Genomic DNA, 17,692 nt, shown 5'->3' with positions numbered 1-17,692 from the left:
GTAATCCAGTTGGCTAAATCCCAATCACACAGAGTCAGCAGCAATATACTGATCAGGTAATCCTTCTGCTCCTCCTGGTCAGAGTAATGTTGCAGAGATTGTAGATAAGATGTATGTCATTGTGCTTCTTGTGCCCCTAAAAAACAAATTCATAATAGCAGCTCCAATATTTCTCTACTTGCAGACTCACTTTATGTACAAAATAGCATTGTGTGTACGTATCAAAAAAACGAGTGACCCTTTTTTTTTTTTTTTTTACAGTTGTAAAGCTCAAAGGAATTTGAATTCTTTCTTTGCAATTATAATGGGTCTGAACACAGCATCTGTCAGTCGGCTGTCGCAGACATGGGAGGTAAGATTTTTCAACAACCCATTTATAATTGCTTCTATTCTTCCTTTTGAGAACCTAAAATGCAGCAAGGTATTACTGTATTAAGCTATAGAGATTTAACAAAAACTTAAATACGGTATCCAGAAGACATGTATTTGTGAAGATCAAAATGTAATACACAATTTGTGTGTTTTTATTGTAATTCCTCATTTAAAGATGGCGGATGAAGCCATACATACCATTCCTTTATGTCAATAGATAGTTTGTCACCATTGCTGGTTGAGCCATGAGCTATTTTAGGTTCTTTGATCTTCATCAGGGCAGTTTGTGGAAACAAAGGCTTCTTATAGAGGGAATTTATACATGTAAATAACCTAATATTGTTAATAACTTTATTGTTAACAACTGAAGCCTTTGGTTTCAAGATTGTAAATTATTTTACATTATAATTTCATCTAAGCACAGTGTAGCCTTCTTTACCTACTTCTATCATTTCAATAAAGTGGAACTAAACCCCGAGTTACTTACCTGTCCCTCACGGGGCCCTGCCATTTTCTTTTATCATAACTTCTTCTATGTGATCTTTGGCCATCTTGATTGGCTGGGCTGGGATGATATAACTCTAGTGCAGGCATGCAGGAGTTTTTTAATTCCTAGAAGCCGGAAATACTGGGTATTCTGGCAGACAAAGTTGACACCGCACATGTACTGCTCGGATTTTTCACCAGAAACCCAGCAATATCAGACAGGTAGAAAATATTATTACAGAAGGGACATTGCTTGTTTCTTTCTGCAATAATGACCTGCCTGGAAAAAAAAGTGGAATTTAGTTGCACTTTATGTAAAAGTGGGTAAAGGTCTTAGATCCATCAGGTGGTGGTTTGCATTACACATACCTTGATGTCAGACAGTTTTTTTTATTTTTATAGCCAATGCATTTCAAGCAATTAAATTGCCTTCTTTATTGGAGCTGTTTGTATGGCCTTTTTTTTTAGACAAGAGACAATATAAAGAAATGTAAAACCTATCCCATAGTAAAAAGAAATGTTGTAATTTGTAGTGTTGTTGTTTACTTTCTTTTATTAATGCAATTTATAGGCATTCAGCTTGTCTAAATTGTAGATTAAACTGCTTTGTAGCCCAGTCCATCTGGATATTTTTGTGTGTTTAAGTATGCTCTCACAGGTATACAAAATTGTGTTCTTGACATCTTAGCTTCATTTGCCGTATCAGATTAAAAATGCAGATTCTTGTCATTCGTTGCACGTTTGTTGTGCGTACTACTCCACAGGGCACAGAATTCAAGCAGAGCCGTCAAACTATTTTTTGTGTTCCTGTGCTACAGGGTAACATTATATATTCTCTTTATTTTCCTTCCAAGAAAATCCCAGGAAAGTTCAAGAAACTTTTCTCCGAACTTGAAAGTCTGACGGTGAGTTTCCTGCCTTGTTTACACTTGTTCTGTCGCAGTGCAGATATTTCATTTTTGCTTACAGCATGCCCATCACTACCTTTCAAGGTTGCCTGCCACATACCATGCCAAGCTATCATTGGAGAAAATGGGGATATAAAAAAAAGTACAAAAGATATTTGCTGTTGCAGAATTGGGATTAGCGGTGACTATGGACAGAGCTTTGCATGTTCATGGGCTTTGTTTATGTTAAGTATCATTACATATGCAAGTCATGTTTCCTGCAGGAACAAATGATTGTTAAAAACAAATGCACTCTCTATAGGAATCTAATGTACAGTCTGTAGGCCAGGAGGCTGATCATACTCTCTGATGTACTCACTAGAAACAGGATTTACAATTTAGTAGTGAATTATTCACAATGATGGCAGCAAACAAGTAGAAATATGAAAGAATTAGAAGAGAGATAGAGAGAGATAAAGAGGTGCTGCCACTGGTGACCCTATTATCTGGAATTGCTAGTTGCCTGGCTGCCAAGTTGACCTATTTACTTCACTATTTTGAGTCAGTGACCTGGGGCAAGGATACACATATGAACTTCTCCATTTCATTTTACTTCTATGTTCTGCATATTTGTTTTAGGCCAGTGTCCTAAACAGTAATAAATGCAGAGGGTGATCATATAAGCCAAACTGTGAGCAACATCAAAACCTGGAGTTTTCACCTTCTGTACTGCCTGTTATAAACAAAGAGAGTAAGGTTGGCCAACATGCACAGAATTACATCCGTCCATGTGCATATCATACTTCATGCAGACCAGAACAACATATGGTAGAGAAATGAAGACTAACTATACAGTTTAAAGGAATTTTTACATTTGGTGATAGGATTTGTTTAGCTTGCTACTATTGCCAGATATTGGTTGGAGCAGTCAAACATGTATTACTTCATTTTTTATGGTTTAATTTGACTTTATGTTCATTTATATTTACAGGATCCATCTTTAAATCACAAAGCTTACAGAGACGCTTTCAAGAAAATGAAACCACCCAAAATCCCCTTCATGCCTTTACTTTTAAAAGGTAATTTAATCACATTGATCTGTATGTAGCAAGTATTTCTAGTTTTCTTCTATAAAATTCATGGTGGTTCGAGGGATATTAGCAGATGTCACACAAGGGTCAGCCAGGAACAGTAATGATCATTTTGTAGTCTTCAATATGATATTCATACAAACCTATCATAAAGTCTTAGCAGGAAACCAGTAAAAGTCTTTATTTAGATGAATAATGGTCGTGCATATGTTGCGCATTCTGCGTAAAAAGATATTTCTCCTTTCATCTATTGCTGAAATTCATGGCCGATATTTCAAATAAATGCATTCTGATTGAAGTACAACTGTGCGGGCCATGTCTATAATTTGTGGCTCAATTATTTCACAATTTCCTCTGCTTAAAAGACAGCTGTACCCATGCTGGTTTAAATGCAAATTGCATTCTCGCTTTTGTAGCTTTGAAGCTTTGCTGAAGCTCTTAAGAATTTCTAGTAATTAAAATTTAAAGCTAAATTTTGCTCTTTCGAGTGTTACGCTTTTTCTGAATGTTAAGTATCTTAAATTTGACTGATTCATCTGCCTGTCCTGACTGAATTCACTGGCATCCTAATACCTATAAGTGTTTAATATTCAATGTACAGACCTATGCAGGCAGTTTGGAAATGGAATTGTCTTTGCCCTTTACTTTCTTTGCTGTTTGTAGACATCTGCTTAGTAATAAGGTGATGGGATAAATAAAGAGTCACCAAGATCAGAATAATATTTTAATAAATTAGTGGAACTCCAGGTAAAAGAAAAATAAATAAAAAATGTCAACTCCCTGATGGAGGATATAATGCTTGTTTTACTAGGGAATGCTGTAAAGTAGAAAAAATACTTACCTTAAGGGTCTTGCCGCTATCCATCTGTTCCTCAAATGTCCAATTCCTGAATGTGAGCGGGCACATTGATGTAGGATTATCATTGGCAGTTAGTCCATGATGATGTTGTAGCAACACAACTGGCATGAAAAGCAGCTACCGGGGACCGGTCTTTACAACTGTAGCCTGCAGGACACTCAGTCAAGTTAAGCATTTCTTTATATTGTATACTCCCCTAGTAAAAGGAGCATTACATTTTGAATAAGCTGGAGTTGAGTCTTTAGTAATAATCCTAGGTTAGGCTTTACTTTTCAGGAAGAAATTAATTTCCCATGCTGGAAAGGATTAGTTTATTTTTTTTTTTTTTACAGTTTTTTAGCAGCCTGCAGATATTGTCAAAAATGTTGTAGAATGGGCCAATGCAGTCATTGATCGTTTTTATTTCTTTAGATGTCACATTCATTCATGAAGGAAACAAAACATTTTTGGATAACCTTGTCAACTTTGAAAAGTTGGTAAGTTACACATTTTTTTACCTACATCCATGTCTATGTTTTATATTGTTTTGTGCATGAATACTTGATTATTCATATGTCCTTGTAAAAGTGCAATAAAATAAGATGCAATGAGAAGTAAGCAACTGTAATAAATCACTGGAATTCGGTTTTACTGATCTGATTTCTAGTATCCGATTTTATCCTAGTACATTTGACATCATTACATAAAATATCACATTATGTCTTTGATGGTTGAGGAAGACAAGAAAAACTTTTTTATTTAGTTTTTTAAGACAACTGCCTTTTCTATTAATTTGGTCCTGGCATTGCTACCTTTTGAGTCACTTGGGAAAAAGCATGCGCCCAGTTAGTAATTGAAAGCCTTGGGAGCTATTATTTTTGTATTGTTTTAGTCCTATGTTTTATTGAAGGGGAAGAGTAGAGTAATGTCCAGCCCTACTCTTCTAATAGTGGAAAACCAATGCCTTGCCATGCCTATTGCTCACCAGACACTGCCCAAAGCTATTTTCTGTTCCTTAGGATTCAAGGCATGGCAGTGCCCCTGGAAAAAGGAGGATTGGCACTGATAACAATACCCCTGGAGATGATTGGTGGAGCTCTTATCAGCTTAGATCTGTAGAGTTTTTAGTGAGGAGACCCTCCCTAGTCAGTAGTAGGTCCATATAATAATTGATTTCCTTTATTATTAGTAATCCCTGTGAAAACATCAACATCATGGCAGTCATATTCCTTTACTTCCCCAGCTAAAATTGATCTTTTACAAATGTAAAAATTAAATAATCTCATACCTTAAATGACATAAATACTATTTTGTCCCATTTTCATGTATGTGAGTTTTCTACAACTCAAACACAATATCTGGTAAACAGGAGCCCTAGATTTTTATTCAACTTTAAGTTAGCCACGTTACATTTTTCTTCCTTGCTGTGTGTGTTTAAGTATAAAGCACACTGGTAGTAAATAGAATATTTTAAGCTGCTGTTTCTCTTGAAATGTTTTAGTTCTGGCTAAGTGACATGTTGTTGTGATGTGGCTCATTAGTCTCCTCCGCCCCCTAAAAACACCCCCCACCTTGTGTTGTTCTCCTTCTGTGCTAAAACGAAGATGCTGGGAGATTGATAATCAGGAAATCATTTCCTGCGTGTACAGCTTTGGATTGTTTTAATTTTCAGAAGCAGTAAATACACCGCATGCAGTTTCTGCTTCCAGTACTGCTGTTTGGCTCCTCTGAAAAGATACAAATAGGTTGTCAACATGTCCTAAACCACCATCAGCCTAACGGACGGTGTTTGCCATTTTTGATGCATTGTGTCTATTGTTTTGATTCTGTTCTGGCAGCTTTGTTCCTGAGCAGGAAGAAAATTGACATTTAAGCTTATGTGTACATGTGACCCCAAGTCCAGATGTGGCTAAACAATGAGGGACGAATTCCGAGTAACTGAAAAAGCAATGTTTCTTGGCATCCGCCACCTTGTGTTTTGTCTAATAGACCATGATTCACTTCTGCCTGTTGAACTCCTGAGTGTAGCTTTTCCTTAACCTCATTGAAGCGATAACTATCAGTTTCTGGCCTTTCATTGTGATTCATTTTCTGCAATATAGGAATCAGATGATTTGTGAGTCATGGTCATGTGTACAGATGTCTGTTGGTTTAAAATTTGTACACCAATAATATGTAAATGTATAATTCAGTATCCTATAACTATAAGGTACTCTTCTTGATTGCCACCTAAAATTGCTAATTGACTGGTAGAGATTTGGTAATAATTTAGACTTAATTATACCTGTTATGTGTAGAAGTGATGGCCAATATTTGCTTTGCCACACAAATATTAAAACACCTTGCTTATAAAAGTGCTAAAAAATGGTAGAAACTACCACTTACCATTTGCTTGTTGACACATTGTCCAAGAGCAGCTTCCTTCCCCTCCAAAAAGGTATTATTATAATATGCAGTAATTATATAGTGGCCACAAATTACCCAGCGCTGTACATGAAATAGGGGTAGCACATGACAGACAGATACAATCAATGACACAGGAGGAAACGAGAAGAGAGCTCAGTGTGACATCACTGTTTTAGATAAGGAAGCTTTATACTTCATTATTAGCAGAGCTCCTGATATGAAGAATTTTACTTATAAGGCTACAGCTGTCATGGAGTCAACAATTCTCACCCCATATTGCCCTGCAGCATGTTCAATATGCGTGCTAATAGATTTTTTTTTATTTGGTAATGCAAATCTAGCTGATCTGATTGGTTACTGCACTTTGTCCACTGAAAAAAAGAAGCTGCAGATATACTTTGCTTCAGTGCTAAGTTTTATAGGGTACCTCATGAAATTTCTTTTTTATACTAACCCCCACTCAGCAGCTTAAACAACTTTATAATCATACTGACACTGGAGGATGTATGAACAGGACATGTAGACATGGAGCCAATATACCTCTAAGGACTATTCAGAAAGTCGTGTTCCAACTTTACTCCACTAATTCATGCATAGGGAACCTTAACTATAGGTCATAAGTATATGCGGAATGACCAAATAATCTAATTGACATCAGAAGAGGAAGTAATAATCAGTGACCGGCCTTTATCTGAAAGCTGGTCATTAAGTCTCCACATGGAAGAAAGGCACAATCACAATGTCAGAGTAATCAGAGCAGTGAGCGTGGACATTGGCAAAGATGGCAATGGCAGTGTGCACAGAACAGTGTGATTGGAGATGGACAGTGCCAGAGAGAATTATCTTTTTCCAGCACATGGCCTCGTATCCGGTGTAATCCCTATAGTTTTCCAAGTAACACCCATTGCTGAGTATTATGTTCATTTTATGAACACACAGAGCTGCCCGTATTACTCTGTGCATTGTTCTACTTCTGCAGCTGTGTGGGCCAGATAAAGTATGTGCGTGCCTGAATTAATACTTTTTATAGCAAACTGCTGTACACCATTTTTATTTTATTTTTGCTAGTGCTGCACTTCTCCACCTTCAACCCTCGAGCAGTTTTATTATTACAGAGGTGCATTTTGGCAAAGGTTACTTTAATGGGATCTAAGTGGTTAAAAACAGACTGTAAGCCCTTTATATCTCAACTTCTGTTCTGAGAATATAAAATGTGAATTATACAAAGACTGGAATAATTATGGTAATCTCTTTGCCAAATACTTTATTCTTAAGTGACAGAGATAGGTTAGTCCCTGAGAAGGGGAAAATCTCATTTATTTCAAGAACTTTTGGAAGTGACTGCAGGGAAGGGATTTATGTTACATAAATTTGATGCAGTCAGGGCCTGATATTCTGTTTGCCTCATGCTGATGGTTTTTCTTGGTTTTTATTTCCAGCATATGATAGCTGATACAGTTCGATCTCTGCGGTACTGCAGGAACAACCAGTTCGGTAAGTGATCTTCTTTGCACAGTTGTGTAAATGGCAAATAAACACAATATTGGTAATATTAAATACCAATAATGCCACATCTGTCATCATGTACATCAAGCTCCTAAGGAATACACTACTTTCTACTGATCAGTAAAACAACCATTATTCCTAAATTGGAACTAAAGTTCCACTCTGAAGCACACATGATCTGGCAGGTGGTTATTGCAAAAAGGGCAGGCGATGTCCATTCTGTAATAACTGTCCTTACCTGCCCAATCACTGTCCAGATTTCACATTTTGCTTGTGCATGTGCAGTGATGTGCATGTGCAGCTCAGTAATGGTTGCCAGGGTGACCCCGCAATCCCAGCTTCCCTTGTATGTGCCAGGATTTAAGGAACTGGCTAGGCCAATAAAGATGATCAAAGATCTTCAGAAAGAAGAAGGCGCCCCTGCAATGAAGACATGGAATATGCACCTCTCCATGTAAATCTTCAGCGGTAAAAATAATTAGCCAGCTGAAGCTCCTGAAGAATCCAGCACTTCAAGGAGTGTCAGATCTCTGACCCCAGTTCTTCATTCTGTAATCTCTACATCACTACTGTGTCCTGTAGTGGCATAGGGGCTGACAGGATCCCAACATTCAATGGTGGAGCAGGAAATCAACACTCCTAAGGGCTTTAGGTGTCTTCAGGATCTTCAGAGAACCTTTTACCTTCACTACTGCAAATATCAAGGGCATAGGCAGCAGAAGATGCAAGTTATGTTTGGTAAATTTGGTTTTGGCAACAATGTCGGTTAAAAGGGAACATATAGGCTTTTCAGCAATTTTTATATGTTGAAAGATCATCTTGAGCCACGTAATGTTAATAATTTGAGTTATTGTTTAAATAGGTTGCTATTTATATACTGACATGTACAGGGGGCTACCATATATGCTTATTACATTACATTGCACTGTTACACAAATGTTGAGTTTTACTCAGTTATCAGTTGGGTAGGTTGACAGTGTATTCCCTTTGTGGCTGATATTTCAACAGAGCAGAGGGATTGCAAACAGTGTTATCTCCCTCTAGTGGATAATCTAGCAATCTCTGTTTTTCATACAATTCAAAAAATATGGAACAGCAAATGATTACAATTGTCACAACTACAAAGAAATGATAGCTACACATAAAATATGTGAATATTATTATTAAAATATTATTTCAGTCAACACAATGTATTTGCTACAGGAAAACAATAAATGAAAAAAAAAACTCGTTTTTTAATGAATTTTCTTGTATAGCTTTGTTTTTTGAGGTACTGCCCTGATTGCCCCATTGTAATTTTTTAATGCTGGTTTGGGTACCTCCCTTGAACCTTTCTGTGGTATTTCCATGTACCTGGCCTGGAGCTGCAGATGCACCCAAATATTTTTTTTAAGCTCTCTTGAAGCTGGGGAAGTTACTCCATGTACTATAAAGAATATCATAAATCATATAGAGGCAGCATATTTTCTAAAGGGTTCAAATTTTTTTGCATTTTTTGCATTTGCAAGAGACCTAGGCAAATGCCTTTTATACAAAATCTAGTACAGTATATTAGTTAAATAAAATACATATGGTTGCACCTAGGGAGATTTTACTTATCTATTCTAACATTGGGGCTGATTTATTAAAGCTCTCCAAGGCTGTATAGGATATACTTTCATCAGTGAAGCTGGGTGATCTGTTAGCAAATATTTTTAATCCTTGACCAGATCCATTCCAGATTTGCTGGATCACCCAGCTTTACTAATGGAAGTGTATCCTCTCCAGCCTTGGAAAGCTTTAATAAATCAAGACCATAGATTTCCACATTGACACACTTGGTGGAATCCATATTTAACACATTTAAACAGATGATGTCTAACAATGCCACTAGACTGGAAGAATTATATACAGTTGGGAATTCCTGACATTTTTATTGCTAAGTTCAGAACCAGAAATCATTTCTGGATATAAGGAAAATTGGACAGTTGGAAAAGTGTCCTTATTGGACTCTCAAATACCAACAGCAGTCAAAATGATTGTTATTTATAAAATATTGTAATTTTGTTAGTGAACAGATCTTAGCAGAAATTAGCTGTTCCAAATGACAAATCCCATCAGACACGTTGGATGCTCATAAAACTATTTTTATGATTTCAATTGTTACTGTGCCTATAAAAAGAGCACTAAAAAAACAGACTGAGCTCGATATTTTCACCCCATAGAGAGTCTCATTACTCACCCACAGCTCCAGGGATAGGAAACACTGAGAGATGATGGCAGATGAGGATAGAAGCCCTCCAGGCATAATTTCAGCAGTGTGAATTTTATAAAGACATTAGACTAATCTGCCAAGTCCTCCTGAAGTCTTTGTTGACCATTTGGATACTCAGGGGATTCAAGTAATCTGTATTTGTTGCCAGAATGTGGAAATTGTGTTAAACACTTATGCAGACCAAAAAACACAAAGAAGCAAATGACCTTTGGTCCTGATGCATATTATGTGTTTGATTATGTACAGAAGACTCTACATAGAAGTCACTGAGATGGAAACTGGCCCAGCTAATAAAATAATTTAATTCCAGAAGAAGAGAAACATTTCATTCTTGACTAAATCCCAAAAAAGCCAGTAATCACCCTTTTAGAAAGCCTCCTACAAATATTATATTTAGCTGATCCGCTTGCAAAAACAAAAGTAATTAAAGCACTGAATGCCTTTGTAGACAATGTCAGTCATGCTATAAATTGCTAAATTCCTGAAATCACCTTCCCCAAAGACAGAGATTGTGGAGACGTCTAAATTATTTTGGTTGAAATGTAGAGTAGCATTTTGCTCTATTGTTTTCTTACTGCAGCAATATATCTCGACTACAAGCAGCTGCAGAATTACTTTTATTTCTATTTTGGTTGTATCCCAAGGGCTTTGAATCTACAAAATAAATGTCCTGCAGGTAATTTGTACACGTGGATCAGATTTTATATGAGAGGCGGTGCTGGCTGAAGCTTTAAGCTTCCTAAAATTATTCTGTCAAGAGATTCAAAGCGTTTATTGTTCAAAAGAAAGTGAGAATTGTTAAATCTATATACGTTAAAGGATTTAGGGGGAGTTCAGTATAAATAAAAATCGTCTATCCTCTTGGTATGGTAAAACAGCAGGCCCAGCTCTGCAAAACTCTATGAGAGAATATAACAGAAGACCCTGACCACCCTCCTCACCCTGAAAGCTTCTAAAAACCCATTTATTCAGTCAAGGCAATTGCCATGGTGGAGCCATCATACCAGCCATTACAATGCAATACCATAATTTCTTGCAGAAAAGAAAACAATTTGATTGAAACATTAGGGTGCAGAAGGCAGCTAATAGCAATTGTCTAGTTAAAATGAAAATCTGTCTCAAAACCCAGTGCCAGAGAAAGACCGATGACATGTCTGTGGTTTGTAACCAAACAAGTAACAGCTGCAAAGTTGCAGGAACTGGGTGAGAAGACAGATTGGCTCTCATTGTGGCTGATTTAATAAAGCTTTCCAAGGCTGGAGAGGGGACACTTTCATCATTGAAGCTGGGTGATCCAGCAAACGTGGAATGGATTTCCTAAGTCATTTGCTATTTGTTGGCAAATGTGTTTAATCCTAGACCAGATCCATTCCAGGTTTGCTGGATCACCCAGCTTCACTGATGAAAGTGAATCCTCTCCACTTTTGGAGAGCTTTAGTATAATAGGTCCAATATGTTAAACACTGCACATCTAAATTTGCTAAGGTATTATAAAATATGTGCTAATTTAAAAAGTGCTAATTTATGGAGTAATACCATTTGGGAAATACATTTTAAGACCATTTCCACTTGGATGTTTAAGAATTTATATATTATATTGCATTGAAATTAATTTTTCATGTGTTTTCACATTCTTGTAGTTCTTCACAGTAACAGATATTGAGTGGTAAATGCTAAAAGTACCATTTTCCTGGTTGTCATGCAAATTGTTTTCCTTCCATAAAGCAAATGAGAATATCTGCCATTCATTGCTTAATGCTTATTTTGGGAAAATATAAAAGAAGTGAGGCAATAACCGCTCATTTATGTTACGTGACAGGTTCACTTTAACATGCACTTCATGTGGGCTTCTAATTATCCCCCGTGAAATTTCAGGAGCAGTAAAACACTGCTAAAGCACAGCAGTCTAAATGTTTTTTTTAGAATGTATTTTTGGGTCCTAGAAGTCTTTTCTAATGTTTTCTGGTTTAGTACATATACAAGTTCTAACCTACAAATACAAATTATTATGTAAAAATACACAAATAGTATTTGCCATATTAATAAATCTGTGCTAAATATTTTTTTTCTTCTGTAACTTAAGGCAATGACACACCGCAGAAAGAACGCCAGGAGGCCCGCTTCTACACACATAACCTGCTCGTGATTGACAACCAGCAGACTCTGTTTGAGCTATCACACAGGATAGAGCCGCGAGCGTAGACACAGCCACGTCTGGACTAAATGACCGCTGATGCTAAGCATGTAGCTTTACAAGGAAAATATTTTTACTGAGTTTTATCAGTAATGAACAGAAGAACACCGCCTAGTATGGAGCAGCCCATTATCCCCCCACCCCACCTTACCCCAACACAAGAAGGGTTGGACTGAAAATTCACTCTTCTGTGTCATGCATAATGGCTGAAAGTACTGCAGCTGATATGCTTTCTGCATTGTGTGGCTGGTCCCTGATGTCAAGAAACACAAACAGCTACTTCTGACCCCCTGAATTTACACCGCTATATCACTACAGCTCCAATGTATAAATCTGCAGTGTTTTAATGATGTGTTGTGAGAAGCCAAAGCCGCAACATTGGCATATTGTTCCATGGTATACATGCAGAATGTGATTTGCTGACAGGCACCAGGCACGGCTTGCCAGGGTTACACTAATTGGTAACAGTTCCTTGTCTTATACTAATCATTTATAGCCAGATATAGCGGTGTCATTACTATAAACTGAATCCCAAGCTAACAACTACACTTAAACTTTCAGGACAGGTCTGAATCTGATTGGTAATTGGGTGGAAATAACACAACCATTGGCATTATTATATTTCTGTGTCTTTGCTGTAACAGCAGAAGTAACAATGATACCATTTGCCTGGTGCCATGTTAATCATCACTTTACTACAATTTGACATACCGCATTTTCCCACTCCGTTATCGGCACATTTTCTTTCCAGCCATGTATAGGAAGTTAGCCAAATGGTGTTCTTCCTTTTGCAAGATTCACCTGTGTTTGGGGGAGGATGGGATCAATGCACCAGCTATGAGGCTTGTGGCTAGAGAAGGTGCATGGGAGGGAAAATCACAGTGAAAGCTTATTTCATGATTTACTGAGCATGAAATAAAACAAGCTGAAATGTCGGTGTCTATAAAATATGAGTTTCAATACCTAAAAAGAGAAGAAAAAAAAAAATTTTCCTACTAACTTATTCTTCATGCAAGTATTTATGAAGCTCTATTTTTATGTGGCTATAAAAGTAGTATTTGTACACAGTATAGCAGATGGTTTATACATTATGGAAACAGCGGGTGTTACATTCCAACAAGTTTCCGATTGGCGCGCAGAGAACAATGGAGTCTCCAGCAGAATCCTCGAAAGTACAAAAATTTGCATTTAAGTACATTTTGTTACAATAACATGGAAGCAATTAAACCATTTCATTTCATAAGGCACGCTAACTACCAAAGCCGTCTACAGGCTTCTCTGTATTCCACTGTCTGTAATATACTATGGAAAGTGTCATACAATGCTATATACACAGAGTTACAACCAAAAATAAACCTGAACTGGGAAAGTGTAAGGAACGAGTTTCATGTACTAGTAATCATTCAGTCATTATCAGTCATTAGTACTCAACTAAGCCAAAATACAGATCCCTGTGAAGTTATATTTTTCAGGAATTGCATTCCAGACAGCCACCAGAATTCCCAGCTTTAGCCTATTGTCCTGCCAAATAATGGTGTCAGTTCTCCAATGGATGAAAACTAGTCTGGTGCTTGGGGAATCAGACTGCAGAAAGGTAAAAATGTTACCAATTAAAGAAAATGGCACATCTAGCAGCAATCTATACCAGAACCGAGCAATCCCAGTATGTCCGCTACCAGATTCATTTGTCATATCATTGCACCTTTTGGTAAGGCCTATTTTTACACTGCCACTTTAAAAAAAGCCAACCATATACAAAATTCCAGATTTATTAGCCCAGGTTATATAACGTGAATCCTGTTTTTATGGACAACAAAAACAGATCATAATTTGATAACATTTTATTGGGCCTCTGATATCCCACAATATAATGCAGGTATGTACAGTCAGCTTCAGTGATTTCCAAGATAAACTGAAGTGTAGATATGTACATGCAGGCCTTGTGTAGCTTGCTTTCAGAGATTTTGCATGTGATGGGTTTAAAGCCAACATATCACCCCATGGTGACAGTCAGATATAATGCCCTATGTGCCAAGTGGCAATTGCAGATATCAATATATATTATTTATTGATATGTTGCTGCAGAGCATAACCTAAGAGTCCTACTGTTGGCTATAACAACCTCCAGGCCAGCTTATATAGATGTTTGGGCCTCTCTGATTGGGTTGTGTACATGCTAAGGGCTGACTTTTTAAGTAAAATACAGCCTATCACATCCATTCTCTATTATATTGTTCACCAACATAGTGGCATGTTATATTTACCAACATTTACTACCCATTGATACTTCATATATAGCTTAGCTAATTTGATACCCACTTTTTCCTATAATTGCCAGTAATTGCATAGGTAATGTCCTTTAGCCAGACACAGACTTGTCCTGACCCAATGAACACTATCAGAGTAACGCTTTTATCTTGTAATAATAAAAAAAGCACTTTGGATATGATTCTGCACTTGACAGGCTGCCTATTGTCACCCCTCAATCCCTTTATACTTTAGGGTTCATTTATCACAGCTGCTAGCTCAAATGCAATGCTGTGAGGGCACTGACACCATTGCCAACTATTTAATATCGCAGTATTTTTATTACAGATACTGTATTTCCAAATGTTCTATTAGGTATATTGTATGTAATGATGGAAGGTCATTTTTAAACTCCAAGCTGGAGTTCTACTAAAGCTGTTACATGTATATAGACTAACAATCTACATTTACTGCCCGCTTGTTTTATATTTGCATGTTAAGCTTTGTACATTTGTTAGGCATTTAAAGGAGCTATGCCAAAAAAAGACTTATGTAAACTTTAAGCACTTTCTGTTTGAGATGTATTATATTTGAAAACTTGTAAGTACAATTGTACTGAACTCAGATTGGCTTTTAAGATGATTTTGGGGACAGTTCCCTTTTTAACGTCTAATAAGGATATTTAATTCTACAAGAGATAATGTAATGCTTTTGTGGATAAAGCATTTTGTATAGAAATATTTACACAAATGGTTTCTTATTATTTAATGTGAGTGAGGATAGCACCTTTAAATGCCATTGTGTCGGTAACATTTCTTGTATATAATATCTTCCAGCGCCATCTCGTGGTTGGTCTTCAGTATGACAGTGCAGTGCTAACATTTTTCAGTTACTTTAGTAAAAATGAGCAGAACAGGCACAAAGATTATGGATGTCATCAGTTCTTCTTTAATGTTTCTCTAAAGCATTTTTTGATTCTATTCTATGCACCATGTTGCAAAACACATCAAAATCCAGCAGGAAGAACGAAACAATGTCATCAGAAAAGTGTAAGTCATGTCTGGGATCTCGGGTGTAGGAATCTCGCTGAGGAGTGAAGTTGCCAATGTCCCCATAATACTAAAATAACTATGGGTGCTGATTTTAAATGTCTACAACTTACTCCCGCTGCATTATTCTGTATTCTGTGTAAATCTTTAGTCACAGATCACTGTAATTTAGTTGTATGGTACAATGTTAAATATAATCCATATAAATTCCCCCCTGCCAGTTTCTCCATTTTTATGTTTATTTCAATACTTTTAAAATTAACTGAACAATATTATTTTACTAATCTGCGGTAACCACCCATAAATTAGTAATTTAGTCAGGGGGATACAATCTCTATCACTTTGACTGCAGTAGACAATAGTTATAGGATTGAAGAATTTAGAAAATTATGAATTGTCTGCCAGAGCTGTGAGAGTTATAAAACTGGCTGTACAAATCTTTATATTCAGGTATGACAGCTCCTATATAGAACCTGGTGTTTAGCTGTTTGCTTGTCATTTTTCTTGACAGCAAAGATGAAGTTATGACAGCAAACCTAAACCAGATAAAACCTCAGCCACTCCTAACACTGGCGGCAAGACATGATGTTGGTTCGCTTTCAGCAGTCCAGGACCTGTAGTCCAGCCTAGCACAGATGTATCTCCAGTGTTCTAATCTGCTCAGTTTTATTGATGTGTTTATATTTAGAATTTTAATATGCTTATTAGGTCAATATTTTCAGACCTTATTATTCTGCCGGAGAATATTAAACATACTGCACTGCCATTCTGTACAGTTCTGCGTAGGATAACACTGTTGTTTTTATGTACATTTTGTAGTAAAGGTGGCCCTGCCTCTTGCCATGGTGACTCCTGTAGAAACAAACGGTTACATTAGGGTCTTTCTTTATGGCAGGATCGATCTATTATAAAAGACCTGGAGAGTGTGAAGCAGCCACGCTGTGGATTTCACCAGGGTCCCTGTTTACAGGCAGCCTTTGTTTTTGTATTGACATGCTTTATCACATTTGTACATAAAATGGTTTGTGTATTTATTAGCGCTTGTAAGCAATAATTTAAATGTAAAGTTGCCAAGCAATATAAGGATTTAACTTGTGCAAGCCACTGTAATATCTTGCATTTCAAATGTTTGGACATTTTTTAACCCCTTTTAAGAATAAATTAGAATATCTGTAAAATTCCTGTCTGTTCTTTATCATTCTATGTACAGATTAGTGAATGCTAGATGTGTTTTTCATGCACATACACACTTTCCCAACACTGCACCACAATGCATGGTGGAGGTACCTAGACTGGATTGTATAACAGATGGAGAGGGGCAGCATGAACAGGTTATGGAGATTTAGTGGGTGGGAATAAAGTATATATAGAAGGGACACATGCAGTAAACCTAGATAATGGATGTGAGAAAAGATCTGCAAGACTGGATTGTTTAGGAGAAGAGGAGAGAAGTCATTAACCTGCCCTGTAGAAATGGGGGAAAGAGAAGCATTATAACCAGATTGTGAAAGAAGAGGGAAGACTATATGGGGGCAGCTGGTCTATTATTCTCACCAGCCCAAGGGGAAAAGCCGTTCTGCTACCTGAGCTAGTTTTATCATTATCCAGTGCTCAGTAATATAAAGGGGTACAGATGGGGGCCCTTTGTATTCCGTCAGATACTTAAGCTAGTTGTCTGTACCCAAAGACATCAGATTATCATCACCTTGTCCTATTTACTTCTATGCATGCAGAAACTTAAGTAGACACCTAATGAGCTACTGTTCCAGCAAGACAGGGTGGGAGTAGTCATGTGTGCTAATCTGGCAAAACACAAATCTTATGGTGGTTCATCACCATTTTCTAACACCTGGTAACTCATTATAACTTATGCAGAGGAAATATGAATTATGCTTTTGTATAACATAAGTGGTACAAGTTCAGACTCCAAAAATATATGTGTCACGAGAAGGGATACATGGTGTATAGGAAATAAGGAGATGGAGTAATGCTCAAGGTATAGCTGCCCATCATCTGTTCTTAAAGTTATCCTAATTCAAGTTAACCTGCACACATTGAATTATCACAAAAGCCCAAAATTCCCCAATCTAGACAAAGGAAACTGCATGCAAATGCTAATTTACAAGTTGCCACCAGAACAAATTACAGGCTTGTGAGAAATCTTTCTTTTGACCCCCCTAGTCAGTACACTCTGCCCTCCAGCTCACTGTGCTCTGGCCAGCAGTCACAGGTAAGGTTCAAGCAGGAATGACCATTCCGGGACATTTACCATCATTTTATCTTTTGACCATGGGTGCCAATACTAAACTACTCATTACTAGCCCCCTGTTATTACTGAAATGAATCTGAATTACTTCTCTCT

At 37.1% G+C, this 17,692-nt stretch overlaps 1 protein-coding gene across 1 annotated transcript in view; it reads left to right on the top strand.

The window, feature by feature from the left end:
- The window catches only part of RAPGEF5 (Rap guanine nucleotide exchange factor 5), a gene marked incomplete at its 5' end in the record, with an annotated part of 33,545 nt that extends 17,037 nt beyond the window's left edge, over positions 1-16,508 (top strand). The window contains 6 exon segments of the mRNA XM_072412558.1: positions 262-352; positions 1,713-1,763; positions 2,737-2,824; positions 4,107-4,171; positions 7,520-7,574; positions 11,924-16,508. Of these exon segments, the coding sequence (XP_072268659.1) occupies positions 262-352; positions 1,713-1,763; positions 2,737-2,824; positions 4,107-4,171; positions 7,520-7,574; positions 11,924-12,042 (469 nt within the window).
- Positions 16,509-17,692: the final 1,184 nt, after the last annotated feature.

This window comes from Pyxicephalus adspersus, chromosome 5 (assembly GCF_032062135.1).
Source record: "Pyxicephalus adspersus chromosome 5, UCB_Pads_2.0, whole genome shotgun sequence".
Taxonomy (NCBI): Eukaryota; Metazoa; Chordata; class Amphibia; order Anura; family Pyxicephalidae; genus Pyxicephalus; species Pyxicephalus adspersus.
The sequence above is the reverse complement of the archived record's forward strand: the minus strand, read 5'-3'. Positions and strand labels throughout refer to the sequence as shown.